A 26,431-nucleotide genomic window follows, 5' to 3' on the forward strand; every position below is an offset into this window, starting at 1 on the left:
GGCCTCCAGGCCGGGCTGGGGCTTCTGCTGGCCCCTTGGCCCCTGCCCCCCCCCCCACCGGCCCTCTGTGGGACCTGGCCCAGTGACCCCCTGTCTCCCGTGGAGGTAGGGTGCAGAGCTCGGGGCCCTCACACAGCGGAGCTGAGACCCCCTGTGTCTGGTGGAGTCGGGGGGTGGCCTGGACCTGGCCTGGGACCCAGGCGGGCAGGTGCCTGGCTCCGGTGGCCCTGTGGCTCCTCTCCCACCAGGGCGGCCAGCATAGCTGGGTCAGGCCGGCCCCCCACCCTGCTCCTGGCACAGCCCTGTCCCAGCTGTCCGAGGATTTCTGCCCAGAGCCACAGGGCCAACCAACCCCCAGCAGGTGTGGAGTTTCCAAAGTGAGAATTTGCTCAGATTTCAGCAAATACGTTGTTCTCAGAAATTCTACCTCTGGCCATACCTCTGCACCCACCCCTGCAGGCCGGCAAGACAGGGGCAAGCTGTCTAGCCACCGGAGAGAAGGGTCTGGGGGGGACACCTCTCGCTCTGTGCCACGCCAGCTGGCCTGGAGGAGGCTGGGCCGGGCCCTCCTGGGGTGGGGCCCCCTCCACCTTCCTCCCTGAGCTCTGCCTCCTCCTCCCCCAGTCCCACCCCTGATGCGTGCACATCTCAGCCACGGAATTAAAATAGAAACTACTTGTGCTCCCCCGCTGGAGACAGATAAGGGAGCCCTGGCCTCCCTGGAGCCCGTGATGGGGCCCTGTAAGGTGACAGGCCGGGGTGTTGAAGATATGGCCCACTGGCCGGGTCGTCTGTAGCCCGGGTACTCCCACCCTGCCCTGGGACAGCTGCCCTGGGCTGACAAAGACGAGCTTCCTGGGCACCTCTTCCAAACCCCTGGGGTCTGAGGATGGGGTAGGGATCCCTCGGGCCCTCTCCCCTCCTGCACACAGACCCGCAGAACCTCCAGAGCCCCCACCCGCCGTCGAGCCCAGCCCGGGGTCCCTGCAGCAGAGCCTAGCCGGTCCTGTGTGCTGTTTACCACCAGTGTTGCCAGGATGCCGAGCCACTGTGGCCCCGGGAGGGGGGGGACCCTGGGGGTCTCTGTGGGCCCTGCCCGCTGCTCTGCACCCGCTGCCCTCCTCCATCCTGCTCGCTGGGAGCCTGTCTGCCCTGGCCCTGCCCTTGCTGCGGCCCTCGGTGTCCATTGGTCCAGAATGGCCCTGTCACACCAGGGAGGCTCTGGTCGTGCCCTGGGACTGCGGCTGGGGGCGGGGCACCTGTGCCCCATCGCTCCCCGGGCAGGGCTGGGCCCTGGGCCTGTTGCACACATTCCCTACAGGAGCCCCCCGACGCCCAGCCTCAGCGAGGAGGGGCCCGTGGCTGGCCGCCCTCCCCGGGAGGACCGCTGAGGCCTCCCCACCCCCATCTCCCGCCTTGTCTGGCACGGGCCGGAGTCAGGGTGCGGCCGCGAAGGGGGGCTGGTCAGGCTGGTCAGTCAGGCTTGAGGGGACCACATGTTTCTGGGCTGTTGTCCTCACGGGAATGGCAGTGGCCAGAGGGCGTGAGTGCGGGGGTGCTGGGCTGGGCTGGGCTGGGCTGGGCTGGGCTGGGCTGCCCGGGCTGGGTGGGGTCGGCGCGGCGGGGCGGCCGGAGCCCCGCGGGGGCCCTGAGACCGGCGCACCCCGTCCTCCCGCGTCTGCGGCGGGTGAGCGCTTGGGGGCAGCGCCTGCCGCGGGTCCCCGCCGGGTCCCTCCGACCCGCACCCGCCGGCCGCGCCCGCCCGGAACCCGGCTCCCGCCGCTCCCGCCCGCCGCGCGCGTCGCTATGGAAACCGAGCAACAAAGGGACGCGGGGCGGGGGGGGCGGGTCCCGCGCGGGGTCCGGAGCGCGTCCCGGGGCGGGCTCGGGCCGAGGCCACCGCGCGCAGGGCCCGGAGCCGGGGGCCGCGGGCCCGCCCGTTGCCATGGACACGGCGCCGCGCGGGCCTCGGGGCGCGGGGCGGGGCGGCCCCTCGCGGCGCGGCAGGTGCGCCCCCGTCCCCCCGCCCCCCGCCCGGCGCCGCGGGCTCCCGAGGCCCCGCCCCGGCCGCGGAGCCAATGGGGCGCGGGCGGCGGGCGGCGGGCGGGGCGGCGCGGCGGCGCGGAGACGGGCGCGGGCGGCGGGCGCGGGCGGGCGCAGGGACCATGGCCTCCAAGTGCCCCAAGTGCGACAAGACCGTGTACTTCGGTGAGTCCCGCGCCGCCGCGGAGCCCTTCGCCGCCCGCCCGGAGCCGCGGCCCCGAGCGCGGGCGCCCAGGCGGGGGCGGGCGGGGCGGGCGGGGCGGGGCGCGCGGGGCTCCCGGCCCGGGGCGCGCGGGGTCAGGCCGGGGCGGGGGGCGGGGGGCGCCCCGGGAGCCCCTGCGCTGCGGCTCTCCTCGGCCTCCGCGCGGACACGTGGCCCCGCCGCGCCCCGCCCCGCCCCGCCCCGCCCGCGACCCCGCCCGCGACCCCGACCCCGACCCCGACCGCGACCGCGACCGCCGCCCCGGGCCGGGCCAGACGCGCTGCGCCGGGGCCCGTCCGTGCGGGGGCGACCTCGGCTGCAGGCGCTGCGAGTCCCAGCGCGCTCCCCGCCCGCCCAGCCGCCCCCACCTCCGCGGGGCCACAGCGGCCCGGCTCCCGCCCGCAGCCCCGGGCACCTGGCGCCCACCCACCCCCGGTGCCCGGCCCGCCGCGCAGCCACTCTCCGGGCTGATTCCCTCCCTCCCGACGTGGCCTGGGCGGCGAAGTCCTGCCCCTGAGCCTCCCACCAACCCGGCCCCAGAGGGACTAGCGGTGGGGGGGGCAGGCAGGGGACCCTTCCCTGGTCGTTGCGGGGACAGCGGGTCTGCAGTGGGGGCTGGACAAGGTGGAGGAAGCCACTTGGCCTCCCTGCCCCCGGGCGGGAGAAGGAGGTGGAGGGTTGTTTGCTGTTCCCAGAGGGGAGGGACCGGATTTGGCCGCGAGTGCTTCTGCCCTGGCTGGGAGCCTAGGGGCTTCCGGCTGCCTCCCCGGGAGCTGGCCCAGCCCTCCGTCCCCATCCCCGTCCCCGTCCCCGTCCCCATCCCCATCCCCATCCCCGAGGGGGCTCATCCCTGGGGGTCGGGGTGGGGGGCGGCCCCAGGGTCCTCCTGCCAGCCGCACTGCCTGCGAGCCTGCCCCCGAGCCTGCCCCCGGCCAGGCCAGGGCCAGCTCGGGGCCCTCCAGGGCTGGCGGACAGCCGTGTGGACAGGACGGCCGTGTGGACAGCCCGGAAAGCCCGGAAAGCGCTTCTGCCTGCTTGGGCGGTCGCCGGCTCCCAGCAGGAAACAAAGGCAGCTTAGACCCGGCTGGCTTCTGTCCTGGGCGGGAGGCGCTGGCAGAGGAAGGGGGGCCTTTGGGCTGGGATCCTGCCCATCCCCCAGTCACCCCCCCCCCCCCAGCACCAACACCCTTATGCTGAGTGGAACCTGGGCCAGGACACCCAGACTGACCGAATGCCTTGCCTTTGTGTCCCGAACAATGTGCAGCAGCCCGGTGGGGAGCCGGTCCCTTCCATGCCACTGGACCCAGTCCACTCCATCCTGGCAACCGGGCTGCTACTGTGCGGCCCCCTACCCACCCGGTGGCTCTCAGGGTCGTCCCCTGCCCCCGTGTGGCCCTGTGCTCAAGCTGGCCAGTGTGGCCTGGCCCTGGCGGCCCTGGGCTGCAGCTGCCACGGCCACCGCTGGCCAGCAGGAGCCCTGGGAGAGGCAGTGGGGCTGGCAAGGGACCCAGGACACAGGACCCCGTGGGCAGAGCGGCCTCGGGGAAAGGGGTGGGGCGGACGGGGTCCCCGAGGCTGGCCCTGGCCTGGCTGGGCCCAGCAGGTCCTGCCAGGGCCGTGGGGAGCTAGCACCTGGGGCCCCGAGCCTGGGGCGCCAGCAGCAGCACCCATGGGCATCTGGGGGCAGGGAGTGAGCCGGCCAGGCCGTCGCTGCCCACCCTCGGGGAAGCCGCTGGCAGCGTGCGCAAGGGGGGCCCAGGAGGCATCTGTGGGGCCTCGGCCTCCTGCTGGAGGGCCCAGGCCGCCTCACCTCCTCCGCCCTCAGGCTTCTGCTCAGACCCCTTCCCTTCGGAATTCCGGCTTGGCTCCGGCCTTTCTTCCTGCCCTCTCCTCCACCGCCCTTCCTGCCCCGCTCTCCTGGGGGGGCCCCACGCTTCCGCGCATTGGGAGGTGGCCCAGCGGGCGGGGTGGGGAGATGGGGGGTGACTGAGCCCTTAGTGGCCAGGCTGACCCTGAACATCAGCCAGCAGCTGGACGCAGTGGGGCGAGGGTTCTCCCCATCTAGACAGGTGGGCATCCTGCCCCCGGGGTGGAGCGTCCAGAGGCTCCGTAACCCTCCATGCCCCCTGCTTGCGGGCCGGGGCGGGGGGCCTCTGGCTAGTTAAGGCCCAGCTGGAAGGGTTCGGGGACCTGCGGGGGGGGGGGCAGGTGTGTGAGTGTGAGGCAGGTGTTTGAGGCAAAACCTCAAACCCGGGTCATCTCAAAACCTAAGGTGCTAGGGCTGGGACCCCGCACGGGCAGCAAGGGTGACCAAGACCCAGCAGGGAAGCAGGGACTCCGAGGAGCAGAAGGCGGTTCGAGGAGCAGAAGGCGGTTCTGGCGGGGGGCGGGTGTTCCGGGGCCCAGGTGGGGGGCGGGGCAGGATGAGGGCGCTGCAGCCCTGGCCCTGACACCTCCCCCGGCCCCCCCTCCCCCCAGCGGAGAAGGTGAGCTCCCTGGGCAAGGACTGGCACAAGTTCTGTCTCAAGTGTGAGCGCTGCAACAAGACGCTGACTCCCGGGGGCCATGCGGAGGTGAGCCCCCTGCCCTGGGGCTGCGGGGAGCAGGGCGGGGAATCCCGGGCTCCCCCACCCTCAGGCCGGGCCTGTGGCTGCGGGGGCCCAGCCCTCACCCGGTGCCCCCCTGCCTAGCACGACGGGAAGCCGTTCTGCCACAAGCCCTGCTACGCCACGCTGTTTGGACCCAAAGGTGAGCTTGGGTCACCCTCCTCAGCCTGCGAAGCCTCTGGCTCCGGGAGGCCTGGCCCCTCCCCACAGTCCCCCCCATCCTCCGTGCCCTTCCCAGGAATCTAACCCGGCCCTCGGCACCCCCTGGGTGCCGAGTCCTGACCCCACAGCGAGGCCGCGAGGGCCCTTTCCTGAGCGGGTCAGTGGGGTGCGCGAGGCCGCCCGCCACTCACCCCACAGCGCCCGCCGCCCGCAGGTGTGAACATCGGGGGTGCCGGCTCCTACATCTATGACAAGCCCTCTGCTGAGGGGCCGCAGGTCACCGGCCCCATCGAGGTGCCTGTGGTCCGGGCTGAGGAGCGCAAGGCGAGCGGTCCGCCCAAGGGGCCCAGCAAAGGTGGGCTGGGTTCCGTGTGGGGGGCGGGGGGTCCTGGGGGGCTGCCCTGCCCTCACCGCTCGTCCCCCCCAGCCTCCAGCGTCACCACGTTCACGGGGGAGCCCAACATGTGTCCTCGCTGTAACAAGAGGGTCTACTTTGGTGAGTGACCTCGCCTACCACCAGGGGGTGGGGGTCTCCCCAGGAGGGTCCCCGGCATCACCGTCTCCCCCCTTCCCAGCCGAGAAGGTGACGTCCCTGGGCAAGGACTGGCACCGCCCGTGCCTGCGCTGTGAGCGCTGTGGGAAGACGCTTACTCCAGGCGGGCACGCGGAGGTGAGGGCCGGGGCAGGGGTGTGGGGCGGGACGGCGGGCGGGTGCTGCCCCCCGGCGGCCAGAGGGGAGGCATGTCGCTGCAGAGCATGGGCCTCCACCGAGGCCCGAGGCGCCTGGGCCTCCACCCAGCGGGCTGCAGGTCGCGGCTTTGAGATCTTGAAGGCCGCGGCCGGCCGAGGGGTGTGTGGAGGCGGCAGGTGCGGGACTCGCCGCCCACCCCCGTTCCGCCCGCAGCACGACGGCCAGCCCTACTGCCACAAGCCCTGCTACGGAATACTGTTTGGGCCCAAGGGTGAGTGTCGCCAGGAGGGTTGGGGTTGGGGTGCCCCGCCCCGCCCGGCTCCCCGCCACCTTGCCGCCTCTCCCCGCAGGAGTGAACACTGGAGCCGTGGGCAGCTACATCTACGACAGAGACCCCGAGGGCAAAGCTCAGCCCTAGGGCGAGGGCCCGTCCGCCTCCCGCCGGCCTGCTCCGGAGCCCGCTGCTCGGCCCCGGGGGCAGCCGCTGCCCAGCCCGGCCCGGCGCGTCCTGCCTGCAGGCCCAGGGCCCGGTGCCGCGGGTGGCGGCCTGCCTGCCCACGCCTGTTGCTCTGGCCGCCCCTCGCCCTCTTGTGTCCTCATGGTCTGTGCCCCTCCTCTGTGTGTCTCGTGTCCCTGTGTGCCCGTGGCCCCGGTGGGTCTCCCTGGGGTGGCCACCCCACACTCCCCCTCTCGCGGCCCCAGGCCTGCCCCACAGTATTACTTCTGCTTCCCTTGCCAGTGACGGCCACAGCCACGCTCTTCACGGTGTTCCCAGGGGGGCACCGAGGGCGTCCCTGTCAGGAGCCCTCCGCCCACCTCCCGCACCGCCTTGCAAACGCTTGTCTGACACGCGGCTCACACTTACCGCTGAGATTTGCTGTCAATAAAAGGTTTGAGGATCGGGGGACCTAGTGCTGTGTGTCTGGCTGTGGGTTGGACGTGAACCCAGGATGGCATCTCTGTGTCCCATCCACGGGTGCTTCCGGCACCTGCGGGCGGGCTTCTGCTGGCGCTGGGGTCCCGCTCCCCGGGAATGCCAGCCGTGGGCACCGGGGCCGGGAGACGCCTGGTTCCCTCGGACCCCGGGCCCGGGAGGGGTTAGCGTGGGAAAGAGCCCAGGGCCTGGCACGCGGAGGAAGGGGGGCAGGTGGCCAGAGGAGGGGCCGTCCATGGGTGTGAGGGAGCTGGGGGGGGGACAGCGGGCCTGGATGGGGAAGGGGGGTGGTCATTCGTGGGGGACAGAAGGCAGGCAGCGTGGGGCTGGGACCCGGGGCCTTGAGTGCCCTGCTCAGGTGCTCCTGCCCAAGCAGCGTTCCTGTGTCTGGGTCGGCAGGGAAACTGCAGTCACCCCCGCTCCCCACGCAGTCCCGCCTGCGGCTTTGAGGACCCCTCGCCCGCCGGCTCCTCCTGTCTGGTGCCCAGCAGAGGGCGCAGCTTGTCCTTGGCTCCGCAACCGGGCTGGGCTGGGGCCGAAAGCGGGCGGGCGGCGCCGGCCCTGCTGGGCCCCTGTGCCCTGCACCCCAGGACCAGCTCCCCGCGTCCCAGCCCTGGCCCACCCTCCGGGCCCCAGGCTCCACGTAGCTGAGCCTGGCTGCGGTGGCCATTGTCCTGGGGGCAGCCAGCCGTGTCCCTGGGGGTGGATCGGCGGGATCCGGTGTCCAGCGATGCCAGGCCGCCCTCCTCCCAGGCGGTCCAATCCGGGGCCCACCGTGGGCCGCAGTGTCTCCTCCCACCTGGCCAGCCTGGGAGTGCAGCCAGAATGTGCAGGGCAGGTGGCCCGCGGGGGGCGGGGGGGGACACGCTGGAACAGGTACCCCCAGGGCAGCCAGGGAGGCTCGGGCGGCCACAGGGCCCTCGGGGAGCTCCGTGGAAGGCCCCCACCTACCGGCTGGGGGAGGCGTCCTGAGCCCCGCCCGCCCGCCCTTGCTGCCGGGTCGGATGGGAAGCGCCTGCCCCTCCCTGAGCGGAGCTGCTGAGGGCACGGCCCGGGCCTCCCTCGGGAGCCTCCAGTGGAAACTATGCGGGGACAGACGGGGTGGGCGGCGGGGACGGCCCCGGGGGAGACGGGCCCCAGGCCTGCCCGGGACACCGCGCGCCCCAGCCCCGGCAGGGAAGGCGCGTCCCACTTCCTGCGGGCGACGATGACGCGCGCCCTGTTTGTTTCCCAGCGGTTGTCACGGAGACCGGGGCGGCGCCACCCTCGGCCTGGCGCGTCGCTAGGCGTGTCGGGAGGACGCCCGAGCCCCTGCGCTGCTCGCCGGCGCCTCGGTGGCACCCGCTCCAGGAAGCTCGGGCGAGTCGGGCCCCCCGAGGCCGCAGCCCCTCCGACGGCCGCCAGCCAGCGGGGCGCCCGCAGAGGCCAGCGCACAGCCCCCTCCCCGTGCCAACCGCCCGCTTCACGCCCCGGCCCGCAGCGGGGCTCTGCAGCTTGGGGAGGCCCGGCCCGTGTGGCCCTGGCTGCTGTCCCCAGTCTGCTGTGCAGTCAGCTGTCTGCACCTCCCTCGGCCCCGCCCCCCTGAGGGCCTAGACCCCGGCACGTCCCCCTCCAGGTTCCCCACGGTCCCCCCGCCGCCCCTGTATCATCACATCCCCCTTTCCCCTGCCCGAGGCTCCCTGAGGACCCCACCCAGCTGAGGCCCCCTCCCGACATTTCTTTAGGACCTGCCTAAGGACCCCGGGTCACAGCCCCTAGCCGTGGTCCCCGGGATCGGTGTCAAGAAGTCAGCAAGCGCCGGTGACCCTGGCTCTGGGCTGCCGGGGGCTGGGCCAGGTGAAGACTGGCAGGGCACCAGGGCCGCAGGTGTAGGCAGCACACTTCCCGGGCCTGGCCGGCTGCCGGGGGTGGGAGGCTCGGGCTCGGGCCCACCGAAAGGCTCAGCTGCTGGACTCGTGAGGCCAGAATTTGAGGCAGTTCTGCTTGGGCTTTGTCTCCAGGACATGGATCCTTGGAACGAGGCTCAGCTTCCGTGGGGGACGAGGGTCACCCCAACTGGCCAGACTGGCGCCCATGCGGGGCTGACTGAGGGAGCTCAGGGCTGGCGGTGCCATCCTCTGTGCCACTCCCGCCTCCAGGACAGGAGGAGCGGGGCGGCCCTCTCACGTGGCCCGGGTGAGGCCCAGGTGGTCAGGAGCAGAGTCCTCCTGCGAAGGTGCAGCGCCCCAACCCTTCTCCTGCCTCAGGGCCAAGGAGCGGCCACGGAGGGCCCAGCAGACCCGCTCTGGGGCAGAACCTCAGAGCAGGCCGGGGGTCCCGGGGGACAAGCTGCTGAAAATAGGCCCTGGGAATGTCTGAGCGTCCATGACTCAGCTGGGCCTGGGGAGGGCAGAGGAGTGCACACTGGGGAGGGAGCCAGCAGCTGCCCCGGGGCACTTGGCCCTTGAGCCTTAGGAGGGAGCAACCTGGGCAAGGCAAGGGTGGGGCGGGGGTGTGTGTGGAGGGAAGGGCAAGCGGACTGAGGTCTTGCTTGGTGCACCAGAACCCCGCAGCTGCCTCCCCCAGGTCTCGGGGGTCCTGGGGTACCCCCATGCTGTCCTGGAACAAGGCGGGGCATTCTGGGCACAGAGGCAGCCTGGGGCCAGCAGGCGTCTGCGTCCTGGCCGCTTTGTGCCTCCCGCTCGGACACGGCCCCTGTGCCTGCTGGTAGCACCAGGGCGCAAGGTGGGGAGGCCCATGGTGTCCTCCATTGTTCAGGCACCAAATGCCATAGTGCCCTCCAAGGAGCGGGGCCAGGGGGTGGGTGTCTGGGCAGGGCAGATTTGGGTCTTGAACTGGTCCCCTGAGCCAGGTAAGCGCTCTGACCCCCCACAGGTGCGTCCTGAGCCAGGTGAGCTGATGGGAGTAGGAGGCCTTGCACCTGGGGAGGGGGGCAGATCTCCAGGGGAGGCCGTCAGGGCCCGGACTGGTACCCAGCCGAGCCCAAGATGGGGGTGCTCCCGGACATAGAGTCTGGGGGGTGATGGGGACCGCAGCTGCTGAGGGGTTCCAGGCCCCGTGGCCCAGCAAGGTAGGTGGGAAGCTCCGGGGACTTGAGGAGCATGCCAGTCTGTGGCTGATGATTTTCGAGGGTTCCAGGGAGTGTGTGTGTGTGTGTGTGTGTGTGTGTGTGTGTCTGAGTGTCTGGAAAAACTGTGCTGTATACCAACTGGAGGGCCAGGCGCACGGCCCTTGGCCCCCTCTGGCATCCTCCCGTCACTCTGCAGTCCCGTGACCATGGCAACGGGGAATAACAGCAAGGCAAGCTAGCAAGAACCTCATCAACCGTTTTCAAAGGGGGGCCTCCCCCATGGTGGGCGCGGTTGGAGTCGCAGTGGGGGAGGCAACCCCGGGGCGCGGTGGGTGGAGAAGCGGACAAGGCTGGCTCATGGCCTCCCCCCGCCCCCGCCTGGAGCCTTAAGGTGGGCTGGGGGTGCAGGCTGGGTGGAAACATGGGGAGGCAGCTGGGGTACCCAGACAGACGCACTCATACACGGCTGTGTCCATGGCACCGGGACACACGTGGGCACAGCCTGGCACCCTGTGCGTGGCCCATCATCGGGGCGGGGTGGAGGCAGCCCTGCCCTGGAGCCCCAGGCCTGCAGCCAGCACCCCCGTGCAGGGCAGCCTTCTCAGGAAGCTGCAAGGGGGTACACGTGACATGAGTGGGAGTACGCACGTGGCTGGAGCCCCGTGATCCACTATGAGAGAACCCCCCACACCGTGTCAGCAGTGGTCTGGGGCCTAGGGCCCTTCTGCTGCAGCCCCTGCCCCGATGCTGCACCCCCATGTCTACACTGCTGTCCTCTGCTGTGTCTGTTTCTGAGTGTCCATCTTCCCTCCCTCCACGTCCTGCTCTTCCCCATCTCGGCCTCTCTCCAGCTCCTGGAGCCGGGAGACGGGGAAGTCAGCCCCCCACACCCCCACCCCGTCACCCTGCCTGTCTGCAGCAGCAACAGGCCAGGCCGGGGAGACACCAAGGGACGGGTGGGGCCGTGGGGGAGGGCGGCTGGTGGGCTTACCTGCAGAAACCGTGCCGAGGTGCCCCAGCGCCGGCCACAGGGGCAGTGTCCATGGGTGGGAGTCTGGGGGCTCCGCCAGTGTGTGGTGTGCACCCCTGCTCCTGAGGGCGACAGCCAGCCAGCCACTGAGGGGTTCCCGGATGTGGTGCCAGGCGTGCAGAGTCCAGCTGTGGCTTCAGGAAGGGAGTCGGGGGCGGGGGGGCGGAGCTGGGGGTGAGTAGAGGGCAGAGTGAGGAGCAGGAAGTGAGGCTGTGGGGTCTAGGGTGCCATCCTCATGGGGGGCTGGCCCTGGAGGTGGTCTCCGTGGCCCTTGAACCACAGAAGCTGCCACCCCCACCCCAAGCCAGGCTTGGGGGGGCAGAGGCCAGGCGGGTGGGGGCCGGGGGTGGGGGCGCCCATGGTTTCCCTCCCGTCCCCCAGTGACAGCCAAGGGGCCTATGATGGGTCAGTGGGCAAAGCCGCAGTCACCGTGTGCTCTGTGGGGAGGCAGGCGCCCCTGGGTCCTGTTCGAGGATGGTCTCCAGCACCTTCCATGAAGATGCGGCCTGGAGAGGCCCAGGGCCTGTTTTGTTTTGAGAGACGGGTGTGTCCAGGGTAGCCAGAGGGAGGGACCCGTGGAGGAAGGGCAGGAGGGGCAGACTGGCTGGGGTCCGGGCAGAGAGTGACCCCGAAGCCCCGGATGGTGCTGCTGCGGCCGGAGGTGAAGGGTCCACAGAGCCCCCGAGGGAGGGCGCCGCTCCCCAGCAGCTAGAGAGGGAGGTGGAGAGGCTGCCAGTGACCCGGAGGGAGGACAGGGCAGGGATTCCCGCAGGCCAGGCCCCCGCCCAGGCCGGGGCTACAAGGCGGACAGGAGCCCGCGCCCCTGGGCGCTCCCACCCCGGGTGCGTGGAGGCTGCCGGCTCCACCCGGCGCCAGCCCCCACTTTCCCTGGGCGGCGGCCCTGCACTGCCCCCGCCGTGCCCACTCGTGCGCTTCCCACAGAGATAAGGAGCCCCTCCCTGGACGAGATGCCCTGGGCACGGCTGGTCGCGCCTTCCCTGACAAAGCCGGGCCGCACAGATCGCGGTGACACCGACGCAGGGGACGCCCCGACTTGGAGCCCCCTCGTCCAGGTCCCCCGGGCTGCTGTCCTGTGGTCTCGCGGGCAGCGGCGGGGCAGGGGGGGGGGGGGTGTCCAGGCTCCAGGAGTGAGGAGGCCGGAGGCGAGGTCTTGGAGCGGCGGCACCAGGCTGAGATGCCCCGGCAGCTTGTCCCCGACCCTCTGCGGGACACGGGCGGTGCGGTGCGGAGGAGCGAGCCCACGCCGGTTTGCAGGGATTTGCATTTTAGCGGTGACTCGGCCCCTCCCTGGCTCCCAAGCATCCGGGGGCTCGGGCTGGGAGCGCCTTCCCGACCTGGGGAGCCCTCTCCCTAGACCCCTGCAGCCCCCGGAGCAGCCGCCCCCTCGGTGCATCTCCAAGGACCCCCGCGCGCCCCCGGGCGCCCCCCCCGCCCCCCGTCGGCTGGCCCGGGTGCTGCCCGGAGGCGGGGGTGGACCGATGACCTTTCCTAGCTGCTTGGCCTGGAACCAGGCCCTCGGGTCCAGGTCCTCGACTCGGGGGCGGGGCGCGAGGGGGCGGGTCTCGAAGGGGCGGGGCCTTGGGGTCGCTGAAAGGCGCGCGCCCGGCCGCACCCACCCAGTCCCGCTCTCCCGTCCGCTCCTGCCCTGACGTGCGCGCCGGACCCGAGCCGCTATGCCTAAGTGCCCCAAGTGCGACAAGGAGGTGTACTTCGGTGAGCGCCCCCCGCCCCCTCCCAGCCCGGGCCCCTCCAGGGCCGAGCGGGCGGGTCTCCCTGGAGGGCGGGCGCGCCCGGGACCCTGGGGCAGCGAGCCGCCGGCCGCCGGGCTGTGCGGGGGGACCCGGCGTCGGAGCCCCCCTGCCCCCGCCCCGCTGTGTCCCCCCTCGGTCCTGCTGCTCCTCCCTGGCCCCGGTCACCCCGTTCCCTGCCGTCCCCCCGCGGCGCGCCCTGGGTGGGGACCGCGCTCGAGCCGCCCCTCCCATCGCTAAGTAGAAGCAGACGCGGAAACCGGCGCTCGGGGCGCGATCCCGGGTGCCGCCTCCCCGCCCCGCGCCCCGGGGTCCACCCCGGAGGGAGGAAGTGGGAAGTGTCTTCCCCGCCTCCGCCCCAGAGAAGGGCGCCCCGCAGGCCCCACCCCTCCGGCCTGCAGCTCAGCCAGGCCCCCAGCCCTGGCCCCCCAGCGCCCCCTCTTAGCTTGCCCTGGGGACTGGAGGTGCCCCTCCCTACTCCTGGGCACAAGGGCCAGCTGGGACCCTGGGCGGCCGTGGGTGGGAGCAGGGCAGGTGGAGGAGGCTGGTGTGCCCTGTGACCCCGTAGCAGGGCCTCACCCTGGGGGGTGTCTGTGCCTCTGCAGCTGAGCGGGTGACCTCTCTGGGGAAGGACTGGCATCGGCCTTGCCTGAAGTGTGAGAAATGTGGAAAGACGCTGACGTCAGGGGGCCACGCCGAGGTAGGTGGGGCGCGCAGGTGGGCGTGCAGGGCGGCAGGGGCTCAGGGCTGGGCGAGGGCCCACAGCCCCTCATGGCCCTTCTCTTTGCAGCATGAAGGCAAGCCCTACTGCAACCACCCCTGCTACTCCGCCATGTTCGGGCCTAAAGGTACGCTTCTCGGGGCCCCTGACCTGCCCCCCCCCAGCCCCTGGCTCCCCCTAACCTGCCTACTCTTTTTTTCTGCAGGCTTTGGGCGGGGCGGAGCCGAGAGTCACACTTTCAAGTAAACCCAGGTACACCCCCACGTCCCCCAGCCTGGCGGATGCGGCCCCCGCTCCTAAGCGAGCTCCGAGGCTCGCTGGGCCCGCTCTCACCTGTCTCCGTGTCTCTCTGCACAGGTCATGGAAAGGCCATCCCCGGCTGCCCACCGGGCCACACCCTTCCAGGCTGATGGCAGGCCTCATCCCCTGGCACCCGGGGCTCCCCTGTAGACTCTTGTGCCCTCAATAAAGCTGAACGCTCAGAAGCCCTGCCTGTGTGTGCTGAGGAGGTGTGTGTGGGGGGGAGGCTGCAGCTGGCCCCTGTGACCCCAGGCCCTGCCAGGGACACTAGCTCTTCCTGCTGCGGCCAGCCTTGCTGCCCCCTGCCCTGGTGGCTGCTGTGCTGGGGACCACCACAGGCCGAAGCTTCCTCCACGGGGCAGGCGGCTGTGTGCCTGGAAGGCCCCACGGCGGCTCGGCTGTCCAGCGCCCGGACCCGCAGAGCTTCTGGGATGGGGCCGAGGGAGCGCCCACACTTCAGTGGCAACATGAGGCCTCCAGCCGGTGGGCGGTGGCCACAGGGTGCATCTGCTGTGCTCACACAGTTCCGGTTTTTGAGAAGCTCTGGGGGAGTTGGGCTGGGGAGTCCCTGCGTGCTCTCCCCGCTTCCTGCCGCACCCTGTCCCCATTACCCACCCGCCCCGTGTGCCAGGCGGGCCATGTACCCGCGGGGGTATCGCCTGGACACCACCACCGCTGTCCCCCACAGCCCTCCACTCCGAGGCCCAAGAGGCCGCCGGCCACCAGATGGGGAATTTGAGGACTGGCTGGGCAGTGCGTAGTTGGGGGATTTCTGGAAACTCCCCTGTCAGTTCTGGGGGCACCTGCAGGCTGGGCCACACTGGAGCCTCCCCATTCCCCGCCCCCTCCCAGCCAGTGGGACTCGGGCCCTGGCAGAGGGCCACCCCTCCTGGGCCTTGGCCCTACCCCAGGGTTTTGCCCGTGGCCGTGGAGGCCTAGCTGGACAGTGTCGGGAGGTTTCAAGGGCCAGCTGTAGGGTGGCTCACAGAGCCTAGGCGGTGGAGCCAGAGCACGTCTGGGGGGACGGGGTAGGAGGGAACAGATGGTGCTAAGGCGAGGCAGGGTTTCTCAGGGGACAGCGGGGCAGGGGCCGGGGCGGGGGACTTGGAGACTCAGCGGGGGCTCCCGCCTCCTGCGGGTTCAGGGGCTCACAGCCAGGTGGGGCGGATGCAGGATGAGGGCTGAGCCTCCACGCCTGTGGCCGGAGGGCGGCCCAGCAGCGCAGGACACGGGTGGGGGGGAAGAGCCTCCCACGGGAAGCCGCAGAGAGGAGCCGCGGAGCCGCGCGGCGGGGCCAGGGTGTGCTCGTTGTCCCGACGGCCGCAGGGCGCTGCACCCCCGCCCGTGGGCAGGGCGGCCAGCCGGAGGGGGGCGCGGGCGGGGCGGGCGCGGGGCCTGGGCTCCGGGGCGCGGGGGGTCACGCCCGTGCCCACGCGTACCGCAGGCAGCCCGCCGGCTCCCCAGGCCCGGGCGCCGTCCGAGACACCGGAGACGCGGCTGCCCCCCGCCCCGCCCCGCCCCGCCCCGCGGCGTCGGTGCGCACGGCCGGACCCGGGCAGGGGCAGGGGCAGGGGCAGGGGCGGGGCGGGGCGGGCGAGCAGGGCGGCCGGGGTGCGCGGGGGCCTCGGGGGCCTCGGGGCCCGGCCCCGCCGCGCTGCGCTCCCGGGCGCTGGCCCTGCGGGCGCCGCTTGGGGCGGGCGGGGCGGGCGGGGCCGTGGCCGCCTCCGGGCTGCAGGGGGCGGGCCCCGGGAGCCGCCGACGCGCATTGGCCGCTGCGGCGCAGGAAGCGCGTCCGCCGGGGGCCGCGGGCGCTGGGGGCGTGTCCGGGCCGCGCCGCACCGCCCGCCTCGGACGCCGGGACCGCGAGGGCGACATGGGGCGGCGGCGCCGGGCGGAGCAGGAGCGGGCGGGCGCGGCCGGGGCCCTGCCGGACGCCATCGCCGCGCTCAGCCGGACGCTGCCCGCCGGGCCCAGCCCCGAGACCTTCCGCCGCGCCAAGTTCGACCGTCCGGAGGCGGTGAGGCCCGCGGCGGGGCTGGGGGAGGCGGGGCGGCGGCGGCCACGCTGACCGCCGCCCTCTGATCGCTCAGGCCCCGCCGCTCTGGCGGATGCTCTTCCTCGCGCTCTCGCCGCTGCCGGGCGACTGCGCCCCTGCGCCCCGGGCCCCGCCGGCGCCCCCGGCCCTGGGTAAGCCCCGCCCACCGCGAGCCCCGCCCACCGCGAGCCCCGCCCCCGCAGGAAGCCGCGCCCCGCAGCCCTGGCCCTGCCCACTCGCCGCGGGGGCCTCCGGCTCCTGTGGCCCCGCCCCCCGGTAAGCCCCGCCCCCGCGGCTCTGGCCCCGCCCACCCGGCCACGGCCCCGCTCGGCGAGGCCCCGCCCCCTCGTGAGCCCCGCCCCCGAGCCCCGGCGCCCCTCTCTCCCGCCCCCAGTGCCCTGCTGACCCCTGCGACCCGGGCCTCCGCTTGGTGGCCGTGCGGGGCCCCGGAGGCCCGGGCGGGGCGGTGCCCACTGGGCGCCCCCTGAGCAGCCGGGCCCCTTCCCAGAGGCCCAAGTCCGCCTGGTGAAGAGGGCGCTGCGCTCCCAGGGCTACCCCCGGCGGGCGCTGGCACAGCTCCCCGAGGACGGCGCCCGGGGCAGCCGCGAGCTCCTGCTGGCCCTCGCCTGGCTCCTGGCCCGCGGGCCCCTGCTCGAGCGGCTGCTGGGCCGGACACGCGTGCGGCTGGGCGACGAGGTAGCCCTGTGCCAGGTGCGTGTGGGGTGAGCGGGCATCGGGCGGCCTGGGCCAGCCCTCGGGGCCGCCCTGGGGGTCGGCGGGGCCACCCCTGCGCCGGCCTCCTGCCCTCCCCCCTTCCGGGCAGCCCCGGGGGCCCACGGCTTTCACTCGGGGTGGGGGGGCGTCTTTTCTCTCTCTCCCTCGGGGTCTCCGCAGGGGGTGGGGGAGCAGGGCGTGACCCCCGTTCCCTCTCCAGGGCGAAGCCCCGGCCAGTCCTGGCCCGCCCGCGGCCTGCGGGGGTGCAGATGGCCCTGTGGACATACGCCACTTGCAGTGGTTGATGGGAAAGCTGCGGCTGCAGTGGCGAAACCTGATGACCAGTCAGCAGGAGCAGTGTGCCCTCCTGGGCAAGGTATTGGGGCTTGAGGGTTGGCCCCGGGGCCCGCGGCCTCTCTCTCCCCGAGGCCTGTCCACCCAGGAGCCCGGGTGTGCCCTGCAGTGGCCCGGATCCTGAGCCCCGGGCTCCAGGTGGTCCAGGGGAGTCCAGGGCAGGTGGACCTGGGCATCGCTGGGACAGGGAGCCATGGGTTGGGGAGCCTGTTCCTGGAAGTCGTCAGGGGCCTCAGGCTCCGTCTCTGAGCAGAATGATCTCTGGGCCCTGGGGGAGCCGCAGCTGCCTTGGTGTTTTTCCGGGAGGAAGGTACCCCCTCCTACCACATCCTGGGTGCTCGTGGGCAGTGGGCAGCTTCTGTAGGGTTCCTGGAGGCTGGTAAGGCTCCGTGATGGGGGCACAGGTCACCCTTACAGGCCCACTGCAGCTAGGCTCAGAGGACACTGGGCAGGGATGCTCAGACTCCCACTCCCACCACTGTGGGCCCCGCCACCCAGCATCCCTGCACCCCTGTATCCCTGCACCTCTGTACCCTTGCACCCCACACCCCTGTATCCCTGCATCTTTGTATGCATGCACCCTGCACCCTTAAACCCCTATATCCCTGCACTCCTGTGCCCCTGCACCCTGCACCCCTGCAGAGAGCCTTTTGCTCCCTCAGCCCTTCTTAGAACCTGTCTCTTGCTTGGCCTGGGCTCCAGTTGCTCCTCCTGCGTGGGCCATGGCCACTCATTAACCTCCGTGATGCCTTCAGGCCTCACCTTGCCGAGAAGCTTCCCTGCCTCCCAGACCCAAATGGTCACTCTGTGTCCCTGCTGTTGGCTCCACCGGACCATGTAGCCTGTCCAGAGGCTGTTTCTCCCCCCACGTAGACCTGGCACTCAGTGAACTTAGGGAGAAGCAGGGGTGCCCCATTCGATTCCCACCATGCCCCTGGGAACTGGGTGGGACAGGGAGGCTACAGGGGGGACTGTCCAGCGCCCCTCCCACTGCAGGGGTCTCTGGGAGGGCCCTGGGCCAGCACCCCCGCAGTGCTGACTGCTCTCTGAGCCTGACCCTGGCCTGCCCTGGACCACCTTGGCAAGGCGAGGCCCGTTTCCTTGCTTCCTCCTGCTCAGCCTGGGGTTGGCACTGCCTGTTTCAGATCCACTCGTATACCCGTGGCTGCCACAGTGACCGAAGCCTCGGCCACCTGTCTGTTGCTGAGACCGAGATGCTCAGGGACCCGGAGGGAGGCCGGCAGGTGAGGGCTGGTGTGGGTCCCCCTCCTGTCTGAGCCAGGTGTGTGTCGGTGCCGTAGGACTGCAGAGACCAGAGGTAGTGGGGTTGAGGTGGGCGGGGGGCTGCGAAGGAGGACCCAGCCGACCCGCTTTGATCTCTGGGTGATTGCCCAACTCACCATCTTGCTGATGTGGGGGACAGGCACGTCCAGAGGGCCTCCCCTGGCACCCTAGACCAGGATGCAGACCGGCTGTTGTGTGTGCCTGTGGCTGGGCATGGTTAGGGCCCCAGGGGCACAGGTGTCTAGGCTGGACTGGCAGCTGGGGGAGGGGGCCCTTTGGAATTAAGGAAGACTGCTTGAGGGTCAAGGTCACGATGGGGGTGCCTGGAGCCCGAGCAGGGGTCATCTGGCGATGGAGGTGGTGGGCAGAGGGCTGGTCTAGCATGGCCCGACTTTGCTGACTTTCGTTTCGGTGGCCCCCGATCTGTCATGATTGTTTCCTTCCCTTGGGCTGGCACGGCCAGGGTGTCCTGGGCCAGGCCCAGGGCTGGCTGTCACTTGAGGGCTGGACTCTGGCTCGTCCAGAGTGTGAGGCTGGCACCATGCAGCCTGGGGGGCACTTGGCCAGGCAGGAGGGCTGAGGCTCAGGGCTGGTGCGGCCGCTCTTTCCAGGCCCAGCAGATCCCAGCCTTGGAGTCACGTGCTCCCAGAAGGTCCTGTATCCCGTTAGTGGGGTTGGGGTGGCCACCTGGGGGTGCCTGCCAGGCCCGCATCCCTGGCCAATACCTGGCTGGCCCCGTTCAGGCAGGGCTGCACTTGTCCCTGGCCGTGCGGAGGCAGTAGTATCTCGGTGACCCGAGGTGCCCTTTTACGGGTGACTCAGCGAGGCCGGGCCTCCTGCCCCTGGGGGCCCCGGCCTGCATGCCCCCCCTCCTGTCTGACGCTGGGGCGTGTTGCAGCTGCAGGACCGCAGGTGGCGTGGGGTGGATGGGGGTCACGATCGGTTTCCTTCCCAGCGTCTCTGGAGGGCGAGTGGCAGAAACCTGGGCCAGTGTACCCAAAGGACCTGCACTCCTGGGATGGGTCCCAGAAGCTTCTGGAGAGATCTGTGGTTGCTGTGGGTGGCCAGGCGTGCCGCGGAGCAGCTGGGCAGCACGCGTGCTTGGCTCCGGGCTGGGCCTGCAGCCCTCTCGCGTCCCCGTGCCTGGCCACAGCAGCAGGCTGCAGCGGGGGGAGGGGGGGACTCCAGCACCGGGCCGGAGGTGGGGGGCAGCGGGGACTCATTGCGCCTTCCTGTTGTGCCTGCCCCCCTTTCCCTAGCCTGGGAGGTGGGGAGCCCCCGCGGACTGTTCTCGGAAACCACAGAACTGAGCTCGCCTGCGCGCACGTGGTCTGCAGGGCGCTCCTCTCAGCCTCCGGGGCTGTGCTCCGCTAGGCCCCCCCGCTGGAGGGGCAGGGGGCGAGGCTGTCCCCATCTGGCCCCTGGAGCCCCAGGTTCTGGCTGTAGGAAGTGGACTCCTGGTTGCCTGCTGGCCGTCTGCTGCGGAGCGGGGGCAGAGCAGGGGCCCCTCCGGGTGGGGAGACCCGGGCCCCACCCCGGGCCGGTGTGTAGGGCATGTGCCCCGAACCTTCCCGCCGGCGGCGTGGCAGAGCTCTTCGCTGGCCGCTGTGCTCTGGCCCCTCGTCCTGGCCGCACAGCGCGCCGCTGGGTTCCCAGGAAGCCCGGCAGGTCTGCCTTCTAGAAGGAGCTGTGGGCGCCGCCCGGCGGGTGTGCTGTGTTCAGAGGAGCCACAGCAGGTGCAGGCCTGTGGCTTCCTGGTGGGGGTGGCGGGGCGTGCTGGGGCCCGGACGGGGCTCGAGGAGGCCTGACTGCGCCTCCCCAGTGACCAGTGGGCCCCCCAGTGTGGGACTCCTGGCCCCCGCCAAGCTCCTGGAGGCCGAGGCCGGGGCAGGCACTCCGCGAGCGGCAGCAGCCCTGGGGCCCGTGGCCGTCTGTGGGTCCACCGGTTTGTGTGGGGGGCGCAGGTTCGGGGTGTGCGACCCGGCCTCCCTGCCGCTGGGGTTCCCAGGTTGCCCAGGAGGGGTTCCCTCCCCCGAGAGCCCGGCAGGCTCCCCGTTCTGGGCTCCCTCACCTGCCCGCCGTCTCGGACTGCGGCCCCCAGTGAGGGTTGTGGGGCAGAGGTCCTGAGTCCAAGGTGCTTGATGTCCGCTCCTGACTCCGTGGGGACCGTGGGCGTGTCGGCCCGGTCGCGTCTGGAGGTGGGGCTGCCCTGCCTTGCCCGCCCGGAGATGGCCAGGCCGGCGGTGGCGGCGGTGACGGGCTTGCGGGCCAGAGGGACGGGCGTCGGCGCTGGGGCTCCCCGGTGGGCAGGTGGGGCTCTGACCTGGCCGCGCTGTGTGGTTTGCCTTGCAGCTGCTCCGGAGGCTGGAGAGTGAGAACGCGCGCCTGGAGGCTGCCCTGGCGTGGCGGCGCCGGGAGCTGGTCTTCTGGCAGTGGATGGTACGACGGGGCCCCCCAGCCTTGAGTGCAGCCAGCAGCCCTGGGGGCACCTCCCTACTGCCCAGACGGGAAGGGGCGTCGGGGGCGGGGGGCGCATACACACCCGGCCATGAAGCCAGCTTCAGACCCGGGGCCCTCTCCAGGACTCTGTCCCGTCCCCGTTGCTGCCCAGCTCCCCGGGAGCCCCAACTTCTCAGCATCCAGCCTGCCCTGGCCTCTGGCCTGCTGGGGTGACAGGTAGCTGTCCACCCACGGCGGTGGGCGCCGGCCCCATGGGCTGAGGGGCTGGGCCTGTGGTTAGGAGCCCTGGGCTCGCTGCCTGCCTCTTACAGGGTGGGGTCTCTCTCTGCAGGACACCGTCCTGGGGGCCTGCCCCCTGGAGGCCGCACAGCCCCCGTTTCTGCCCAGGATCCCCGAGTCGGGGGCTGACCAGTTGGAGATGGTGGCTCAGCAGCTGCAGGCCCTGCACGAGGAGCTGCAGGGAGCCGTGGAGCCCCGGCGGGTGGCCTGGGAGGCCAGGGTGAGGGGGCGCTGATGCAGGGACTGCGCTCTGTCCCCACGTAGCCCCTCCCAGCCCCCCAGCCCCGCCCTGCTCCCCGGGAGCCACCCCAGTTGCCTCGCCTTTTCTGAGGCATCTTGAAGTAACTTGCAGGCAGGGTTTTCCCTAAAGTCTTCAGGACCCCGTGAAGCGGGGGTGTTCCCAGCAGCCTGCGGCCCCTCCCGTCCGTGGTGGTGACCCCTGGAGCGTGTTTGATGTTTGCAGGCGTTTCTCCCATGCTGCCTGCAGCGGAGCCCGCTGAGGGCCAGGGTCAGGGCCACGACTGGGGACACAGCCTCTTCTCACTCCCCCGCCCCTGGGCTGGGCTTGCCTGGAGCACCAGTGCTGGGCAGGCGCTGTCCCCCTCCTGGGAGCCCTGGGAAGGCAGTGGGTGTGGGAGGCCAAGCCTGACCCCGGCACGGTGGGTGGGGGTGGGGGTAGGTGGCTGGAGGGTTGGCCCTCGGCTCTGAACAGGCCCCGGGGGACCTGGTGAGCTGGCTGGCCTGCCGCTGGGCGGTGCTGCAGTCCGCTGGTTGCTCGGGTGCTGGCCGTGTCCCGGGCCCACTGCTGGCTCAGGGCTCAGGTGCTCGGGGAGGGTGATGTACAGGCTGGACAGCCAGCACCGGGGTTGGCCCCTTCCCCGGGGAGGAGTGGGATCTGGGCCTGCAGCCTGTGTCCTGGCCAGGGGGCGGCTGCCCCTGGCTCACGAGCCGCCTTGTCCCCAACGCAGGTTGGAGGCTCGGGGTCCGAGTGGAGAGCTCTGCAGCGGGCCACCCAGGAGGCCGTGGGACAGGAGCTGGCGGCGCTTCGGCGGGCCTGGGAGGAAGGTGGGGCCCCGGCCCAGCCCCACGGACCCTGCCGGCTGGTGAAGAGTGATGCCAGAGCCTCGGGGGGCCCGGGGCTGCGGGCTGCCGAGGTGATTGGGGCACTGCGCAGCCGGGAGGCCTGCCTGGAGGCGGTGCTGCGCCAGCTGCAGAGCCAGTGTCGGCAGGAGCTGGCCCAGTTGGCGGCGGCCCTGCCCGGCCTCATCTGGATCCTGCCGCCTGGTCATTGAGGGGCTGTGGGTGGCCCTCCTCCAGGGAGAGGCCTCCAGGGGGGCCGGGCCCCGGGGACGAGGCAGACACAGAGCCCGTGGCTGTCCTCACCGGGCACAGCCCAGCCCCCTGGCTGGCGATACTGGGGCAGGACGACAGGCCCAGCGAGGTGTCCGTGGGCATTCAGGACCAAGAGAGTACGCACAACTGGGTTGTAGAGGCCTCCCTGCAGGGGTGAGGCCCTGTCCTGCCCCCCCCCGCCCCCCTTCCAGGTTGCCGTCTGGGCGGGGCTGGGTCTGCTCAGGCCTGGGGGAAGGGGCCCCTGGGTGTCAGGCATCAGGGTCGCCGGTGCCCCTCACGCACTGCATCCGGGCCCCCACCGCATGCCCCGCCTCGTTGGGCCTGGTGTGTGCGTGTGTTGGGCAGGGACGCTGGCTGGGAGCCTGGGGTGGGGGCTCTGTTCCTTTCCTGGGGGCGGTGCTGGGGGTGAGGGGGAGGCCACTGTGGACAGAGGGGGCTTTGTTCGTGAGTCCGATGGGGGAGCTGGGCTCGGCCCTGACAAAGAGCCATCTGTGTCTGGGGGACGTGCCCCCAGCGCGCCGGAACAGGCCCCCTCCATCGCAGGGGCCTCAGCCTGTCGGCACCCCTCACCCAGCAGGCGCAGACGGCCTCATCCTGCCTCCCACCAGGCTCCCCTTGGCCCGGGGCAGCTGAACCCCAGCCTGCTGCTGCCAGCCGGTTCAGGCCCGGGGACACTTCCAGAGCCTGAGTCCCCAGCAGAACATCCTCGGCTTTTCCTGCTGCTCATGCTTGGGGCGCTGGGCTGGGCCAGCCTGGTCCCCACCCCCATCCTGGGGGACACGCCGGGGCTCCCTCTGTGCTGTCACGCCAGGCAGACTGGTCAGAAGCACGGGCCGGACCAGGCAGTGGCCGGCAGGTTCCCCCTTCAGGAGAGCCTCTGGGCCTGCGCCCCAGCTTCCTGGCCCGGGGTCCCTCCCTCCAGCCACAGGCCCCCCCGCTCCTCCTCGGGGCTCCAGCTGTAGGCCAGGCACACGGGCCTCGACCCTCCGCCTGCCCTGCCCTCAGCCATCACGACCACCGGGTGGGACCCTTCGCGTCTCAGAAACGAGTCCACTCAGAACTGCCCGCCTTGGAGGACCGTGTCCGAGCCAGGCCGCCCCTGGCCCCTGAAGCTTGGCTTTTACAGGCCCAAGGAAGCTCGGTCTTACGGAGCTGTCACTTCTCAGACCGGTCTGTAGGTCCAATACAGCCCCACTGAAAACCCCGAGTGTGTCTGTGATGTCCGTGAGAGGTACTCGGGGAGGGGCGGCCCCGGGCGGCCAAGGCCGGGGGAAGCTGCCCGGGAGCAGGTGCGCTCTGCTGGGCTCCTACGGGTGCCGCCGTAAGCACGCACCTGGTGGCTGGGGAAGCGCGGCCCGGCGGCCCGGCCGTAGGCGGGCAGGGGTGCGGGGCCGTCGGCAAGGTCCATCTCCCACAGGCGGCCCCTGTGATGCTCCTCTGCCTCCCCTGCAGCCCCAGGCTGGTCGGTGACAGTCCTGAGATGCACATGACGCGACCGGCCCACAGGTGGAGGCCGGGCCCCCCACCTCCGAGGTGCCAGGCGCAGGCGCAGGCGCAGGCCGGCAGAGCTCATGTGCACGCTACGGGCCGGCCCGGCCAGCGAGGGGCAGTGGGGGCTGCTCTGGGCAGGCAGGTGTCTGAGGGTGGCTCAGCGGGGCAAGGACACCACGCTCCACTGGCCACCACTGACGCCAGAAGCCTGCTTCTCTGAAGACTCCATCTTATGGACAAGGGAGGATGAGGCAGCCTAGAATCCCTTCGTGACACTTGTGACCTGCGGAGACTTGGCGTAGAGGACACAGAAGGGAGTGGGACCCTGGGGAGGCCCCGCCGGGAAGAGGAAGCGGGTCACCATGGGACCTGGACGGGAGAGGTGGGAGGTGGCACCAGCCCGCCGGGTGGGCGCAGGGTCCTCGCAGGGCAGGGCTGGGCGGCTGGAGCCCAGGCTGGGGAGGCCCTTCCCCCCGGGGCTGGGAGGAGGGGGGACCCGCACGGCAGCCGGCCGGTAAGTGTGGCCACGCGCCCCGCTGTGACCAGGCCTCCTGGGTCCGCGAGGGAAGGACACACAGGTCACGAGGGGACCTATGAGGAGACCTCAGAGGAGGCCACGCAGGCGTCATGGGGGGGGGCTTGGTGGCCCGGGCCCGCGGGCTCCAGGACCTGCGTCTGCTGTCCTTGCCCGCACCCGTGCTGGCCTCTCGGGTGTTTTACCAACTACGGCGCCAACAGGGCCCGCGGGCAGCCGTGCACACAAGTCCGTCTGTGTCCTGCGCCCACGGCGACCTTTCCCCGCCCCAGCTCCCGGGTCCTGGCCCTGACCTCCGCGCCCACCGGCCGGCTGCCTCTCCCTTCAGCTCGGGGCCTCCGGGGCTGTTGGCCCACCCTGGCTGGACCCACGCTTGGGGGCGCGGCTGGCGGGGCCGCAGGCCGGTCACGTCCACATTCTGGGGCCGCGATGCACTCGGGATGGAAGCCTGGGTGGGGGGCGCGGCTGGTGACCTGGCCTGGGTGCTCCCCTCATGTGTCCCCAGCCCCCGTGTCCCCCGCAGGGTGTCTGGCCGCCTCCCCAGCTCTTCCCGGCTGCGCTGGCTGTGCCCCAGCATTCCCGCAGCGCCTACACGCTGCCAGCGCCGGAGGATAACCGTCATACCCTGGGCGGCTGGGCGGCGGGTCGAGGTGTCAGGGTGGTGGGCAGAGCCGAGGACCGGCTGGGGGACCCGGAGCCAGGAGGGGTCCACGCATGGAAACGGGGTGTGCGTGGGGGCAGCGCAGTGCTCGGGAGGGTCGGGGCGCAGGGGCTGCACACGCCTGTGGCCCGTTGGGCTGTCCCGCCGAGCCGCCGATGGCTTTGTTCCAGAAAACCCCCGTGCCCCTGGGTGAGCCGAGCTGGGCTCGGGAGGTGGGGTGGGGGCTGGGCCCAGGCGGGTCCAGGTGGATACGGGTTCTGGGCTCTGTGGCTGACTTGGTTCTGGGGCACGCGAGCTGATGGCTCTCTTGTGTTTCCTTCTGGTTTACTCAGATTCTTTATAACACCAAGGTCCCCCCCACCCCTGTTTTGGGAACCATTTATATTTCTTGGTGGTAAAAGGCTAACATTAAATTTCCGACCTTAACCATTTTTAGGTGTATGGGTCAGTGGTGTTACGTACTTCCCCACCGTTGGGCAGCAGATATCCAGAACCTCAGCCCGTCAAGCTGAAACCCCGGCCCCATCCACACTCACTCCCCGGCCCGTCCGCTGCATGGATGAGGCTCCTGGAGGGCCCTCAGGTGAGCGCACCACATGCGCTCTGTCCTTCTGTGACAGGCTGAGGTCACCCAGGGCCCTGTCCTCACGGCTCGCCTCTGGGAGCAGGGGTCAGGCCTTCCGCCCTTACCCTGAGACTGAGTCCCGTTCCATCTGTGGACAGACGGCACTGTGTTTGTCCTTCTTCCAGCTGTGGGGTGTTGTGGATGATGTGCCAATATCCCTCCTCCGGGGGGACCATGCCTGTCTGGGTTGCCGTGGGCCAGACGTGGACGTGGTGGAGACACCTGTGCAGCCCCCAGACCTGGGATGTGAGCGGGTGCAGGGAGCACATGGGCACGGGGCTGCTCTCCTGGGGCGGATGGGGGCTCAGCAGCAGCAGGAGGGTCTCCCCGGGTCCCGTGCTGGGGTCTGGCATTGCCCCCAGGGCTCTTCACAGGACCCCCCTGCTCAAAAGAAACCTCTGACAGTTCTGTTTACGAATATGCATTTGGGGGATCCCTGGGTGGCGCAGCGGTTTAGCGCCTGTCTTTGGCCCAGGGCGTGATCCTGGAGACCCAGGATCGAATCCCACATCCGGCTCCCGGTGCATGGAGCCTGCTTCTCCCTCTGCCTGTGTCTTTGCCTCTCTCTCTCTCTCTGTGACTATCATAAATAAATGAAAATTAAAAAAAAAAAACAAAAAAAAACGAATATGCATTTGGGTCCTAACAACTTGGCAGTTCAGAACAAAAACCAGAAACAAACCCAAGTACCCATCTACTGAAAATGTTCTTTTTTTTTTTAAAGATCAAAATGTTCTTTTTTTTTTTTTTTTAAAGATTTTATTTATTTATTCATGAGAGACACACAGAGAAAGGCAGAGACACAGGCAGAGGGAGAAGCAGGCTCCATGCAGGGAGCCCGACGTGGGACTCGATCCCAGGTCTCCAGGATCACGCCCTGGGCTGAAGATGGTGCTAAACCGCTGAGCCACCTGGGCTGCCCGAAAATGTTCTTTTTTTTTTTTTTTTTAAAGATTTTATTTATTTGACAGAGAGAGAGAGAGAGCACAAGAGCAGGAGCAGGGCGAGGGGCAGAGGCGGAGGGGGAAGCAGACCCGGGCCGAGCAGGGAGCCCGACCGTGGGGCTGACCCCAGGACCCTGAGCCGACGACAGACGCTCCGCACACCGGGCC

At 70.9% G+C, this 26,431-nt stretch overlaps 3 protein-coding genes and 1 long non-coding RNA gene across 4 annotated transcripts; 3 read left to right on the forward strand and 1 right to left on the reverse strand.

The window, feature by feature from the left end:
- Nucleotides 1-2,071: 2,071 nt before the first annotated feature.
- On the forward strand, nucleotides 2,072-6,608 carry CRIP2 (cysteine rich protein 2). Its single transcript, XM_077910875.1, has 8 exons — nucleotides 2,072-2,208; nucleotides 4,724-4,818; nucleotides 4,936-4,993; nucleotides 5,228-5,368; nucleotides 5,441-5,509; nucleotides 5,589-5,683; nucleotides 5,918-5,975; nucleotides 6,055-6,608. The coding sequence occupies exons 1-8, from the start codon at nucleotides 2,079-2,081 to the stop codon at nucleotides 6,120-6,122; spliced, it is 714 nt and encodes a 237-aa protein (XP_077767001.1). The 5' UTR covers nucleotides 2,072-2,078; the 3' UTR covers nucleotides 6,123-6,608.
- Nucleotides 6,609-8,358: 1,750 nt separating this feature from the next.
- Nucleotides 8,359-11,550, reverse strand: LOC144321257 (uncharacterized). The gene is made up of 3 exons (XR_013387005.1): nucleotides 11,168-11,550; nucleotides 10,700-10,906; nucleotides 8,359-10,317 (listed from the first exon to the last, which is right to left on the reverse strand). It is a non-coding gene; the product is annotated as an uncharacterized LOC144321257 (long non-coding RNA).
- Nucleotides 11,551-12,311: 761 nt separating this feature from the next.
- Nucleotides 12,312-13,713, forward strand: CRIP1 (cysteine rich protein 1). Its single transcript, XM_077910876.1, has 5 exons — nucleotides 12,312-12,472; nucleotides 13,113-13,207; nucleotides 13,298-13,355; nucleotides 13,434-13,480; nucleotides 13,586-13,713. Exons 1-4 carry the CDS (start codon nucleotides 12,433-12,435, stop codon nucleotides 13,472-13,474), a joined length of 234 nt encoding a protein of 77 aa, XP_077767002.1. The 5' UTR covers nucleotides 12,312-12,432; the 3' UTR covers nucleotides 13,475-13,480; nucleotides 13,586-13,713.
- Nucleotides 13,714-15,368: 1,655 nt separating this feature from the next.
- TEDC1 (tubulin epsilon and delta complex 1) lies at nucleotides 15,369-23,211 on the forward strand. The gene is made up of 8 exons (XM_077910877.1): nucleotides 15,369-15,545; nucleotides 15,619-15,715; nucleotides 16,072-16,274; nucleotides 16,498-16,653; nucleotides 17,777-17,875; nucleotides 20,268-20,354; nucleotides 20,707-20,874; nucleotides 21,623-23,211. The coding sequence occupies exons 1-8, from the start codon at nucleotides 15,402-15,404 to the stop codon at nucleotides 21,944-21,946; spliced, it is 1,278 nt and encodes a 425-aa protein (XP_077767003.1). The 5' UTR covers nucleotides 15,369-15,401; the 3' UTR covers nucleotides 21,947-23,211.
- Nucleotides 23,212-26,431: the final 3,220 nt, after the last annotated feature.

Source organism: Canis aureus, chromosome 9 (assembly GCF_053574225.1).
Source record: "Canis aureus isolate CA01 chromosome 9, VMU_Caureus_v.1.0, whole genome shotgun sequence".
Lineage (NCBI taxonomy): Eukaryota > Metazoa > Chordata > Mammalia > Carnivora > Canidae > Canis > Canis aureus.